The sequence below is a fragment of the Oryzias melastigma genome, linkage group LG3, assembly GCF_002922805.2.
Source record: "Oryzias melastigma strain HK-1 linkage group LG3, ASM292280v2, whole genome shotgun sequence".
NCBI lineage: Eukaryota > Metazoa > Chordata > Actinopteri > Beloniformes > Adrianichthyidae > Oryzias > Oryzias melastigma.
Window position 1 is genome coordinate 14,193,955 of NC_050514.1, and position 3,109 is coordinate 14,197,063.

At 39.4% G+C, this 3,109-nt stretch overlaps 1 protein-coding gene across 2 annotated transcripts in view; it reads right to left on the bottom strand.

Moving 5' to 3' along the window:
* Positions 1-1,571: 1,571 nt before the first annotated feature.
* The window catches only part of gpc6a (glypican 6a), a 159,226-nt gene continuing 157,688 nt past the window's right edge, over positions 1,572-3,109 (bottom strand). For both annotated transcript variants that reach the window (XM_024296148.2, XM_024296147.2), the window contains one exon: positions 1,572-2,761. In XM_024296148.2, the coding sequence (XP_024151916.1) occupies positions 2,538-2,761 (224 nt within the window). In that variant the 3' untranslated portion in view covers positions 1,572-2,537. The remainder of the gene's footprint in view (positions 2,762-3,109) is intronic.

Here is a 3,109-nt window from a genome sequence, read left to right on the forward strand (position 1 = left end):
GACTAGAAGTTATGACACCAAATCTTTTATAAATCGGAAAGATAACACGTTTAGCAAGATTTATGTATGTCACAATATGATGCTAGCAAAACTTCCATGGCAAAGAAGTCCTCAACAGTAGGAAATCCCCACGGCAAGATTTAGATAGATAGCTAGGAAAAAAAGTTCTCAAAAGGGGCTATACGATGACGCCACAAAAGTAATGCCAATTAATTGTAGGAGCCTCAAACATCCATTCTGTCCAATAAACAACAAGGGTTCTTCATCTGGCTTCAAATGCAGTCAGATTGTCTCAGAAACTATCTCTTGTGAGCTGTGATCTAATCAGAAATGTTCTTCATGTGTTTATAATCTCAGGTTTCCTATAAAGCATCTGTTGCTCAGCCCACTTCATTCTGTTCAGGGTCATGATGGGATGGATGCTCTTTCAGAGGCACAGTACATTCTGGACAGGTTGCTCTTCTGTCAGGTGTCTCCCATATTATACCCTTATTTTGAAAGATTTATAATGAAAAGGTGACAGGATTGACAGACTAAGATGGATATGGAAGTTCTCTCATTGTCCACACCATCAAACAAAAACTCAAAAATGTGTGTATTTGTTTTGGATGGTTTTCTTTTTCTATCTCGTGTTTCCAAAAAAACTGAATAAATAAACGGATTAATTGAAGGGATTGTCTGCTCGTTCCTCCAAAAATTAAGCTAAATTTTTTTCTTTATTTTTCTAAGACTGAGGAAGCACATCGGTAATTTAAGAGACACTGGTTTGCTGGAGTTGAGTCACTTTTCTCTGATTCCTTTTCTGTGTGGATCAAGCTGAAGCGGGTCAGCTGGGGTGTAGTGGGAGTTTCCTGTGGTGGCTCATGTGAGCGCACTCGGAACAAACGCTTCTTCTTCTGGCGCTCTGTGTGAAGACAGCAGTGATGCTAGCACTAACTTCATGTCGTTTTTTTTCCACTTGCCTGCAGGTGAGAACAGAGAGGAAGCTCTTTACTCTCGTGCACGCCTTGCTACTAGAGACAAACGCTCTCTTTGAAATACACAGAGCAGCTGTTAATTTGTCACTGCAATGCATTTGGGTCTCTGCTGTAATAAGGGACATGTGAATTGTGGAAACATTAGAGTTGGTTGGTTCGGATCCTGCAGGCACATATAGAACAAAGCCCCAAAAAAACTGTTTTTCTGACAATGTGCCTGAACATTTGTCATGTTAATATTGGCAGTGTCACTACAACAGCTTTGGAGGTTGTTTTTTCTCTATTATCACCTTATGGGGTAAAAGTTGAACCACAAGTCCCTGCAGCAAGTTAGAAATTGGAGAGACAGATTAAACAATAACTTTGGGTCCAAGAGTTCTGTTTTTTTAGGGTCATTAGATGATATGAGCACCATCTTTTGTCTTATAGGATACTTAGATTGTTTTAGTCAAACAAACACACAAAAAAAAAAATTCAGAGAATGTTTGTGAGAAAATAAGAATAAGGTACTGTTTTAAGCTTACACATATGCGACAACTTAAAGGTATAAAAAGAGTGCTAGTCTTACATGATTAAAGTATAGCAGCCAAAAAATACATGAAATATGTTTTTAATTTGCATATATCTAACATTAACCTCCTCCGTTCTCTGTAAATGCATGTGAAGTACCTAAATAAAAGCATGTCATTCAGGTCAACTCTGGCTAAATAATAAAACATTAAACAAAAAACTAAACAAAAAAAATTACATTTTGATAAAACCATATTACTGATGCTAAAACCAGTAAATTAACATTACAGTACTTCCAGTGAACTGCATCCTGTATTTGCCTGTGAGTAAGATACAATCAGTAAAATGATCTGAAAATAGATTTAATTTCCTCTTTGCGGTGAATGTTTCCAGTGACTTTAGAAACACACGAAAGCCAACAAAAATAATCTGTGCAAAATAGTTCTCTTGTCAGAGATAATTAAATGTGCAACGATAAAGTGACTGTAAGACCTGCTGCTTCCTGAAGCCACGCTGCAACGACCCAACCCCTTACAGGAAACAAACCGCCGGCTCTGTACAGTCTGCCGCTAACCAGCCTGCTGTAAAAGAATTAAAAAAAAAAAAAAGTTTTAGTCTGTTAACATCACATCCTTGCATGCACACAGAACAACTTCCTTTTTTGTCTGAGGGGGAGAAATCTAACGGGATACAAAACTGTCCTCTTTTCACTTCATCACATAAAGAAAAAGATAATTAGGCCTTCTCGAAAAAGTTACGTTTTGTTCGTTAAAAGACAAGCGTATGGTTATTAGCTTGATCCAACATAATTAAAAAGAAAAAAAAAACAAGTGTTTTCAGAGGTGTGAAAGCTGGTTCGTTGATGGCACCGACCATTCTTTGGGCGACAAGCAGGATGCAGCTCTGTACTCACTTCCAAACCACACAGTCAGCCAGTATCAACACGTTTCCAGGAGGTTGTACATGTCCAGCAAAGGAACAGCAGTGGAACTTGCTGATAAACATACTGCCGGGGAACAGTATAGGAGTCACTGATCGGTCCACACTGTATTATCTCAATTGAGTCTGCGTCGCCCAGAGTAGGAGAGTCAGGGCAGACATCACCAGCAGTGTGGAGGGTCCGCGAGAAAGAGACTTGCCTGCAGCGGCGGCTGCAGCGCGTTCGTCGCTTCTGTCAGTTCCAATCACAGGAGCTTCTGTTCCAACAAAAATTAACTCTGTGGTGCAGCTATCAGTGCACCCACTGCCACTGCCGGAGCTGCTGCCCTCGTCACCTGCAGGGATGAATCCACACCACAGGAAACAAAGGTTAGAGCAAAGAAAAATAGCATACAAGTGACAATATTTATTTTCTTCACGGATCTTTAATTGGTCAAAAGATAGACTTTTTTGCCTCACTAGCCAAAGCCTGATTTACTCACACTTTTATGATGTTTAGTTCAGTTCAGTAAAAAAAATCCTGAGCTTTGGGTTTTGTTTTCCTCACTTTGTGTCCCTGAATTTACTAAACCAGTTTGATCATTCTGTGAGCAATATAAGAGAGTTATAGTATGTCCTTTCCATCAAACTCATTTTGACAGGTGACCTTTGACCTCTACATTCCGATGTGATGACGTAACAAT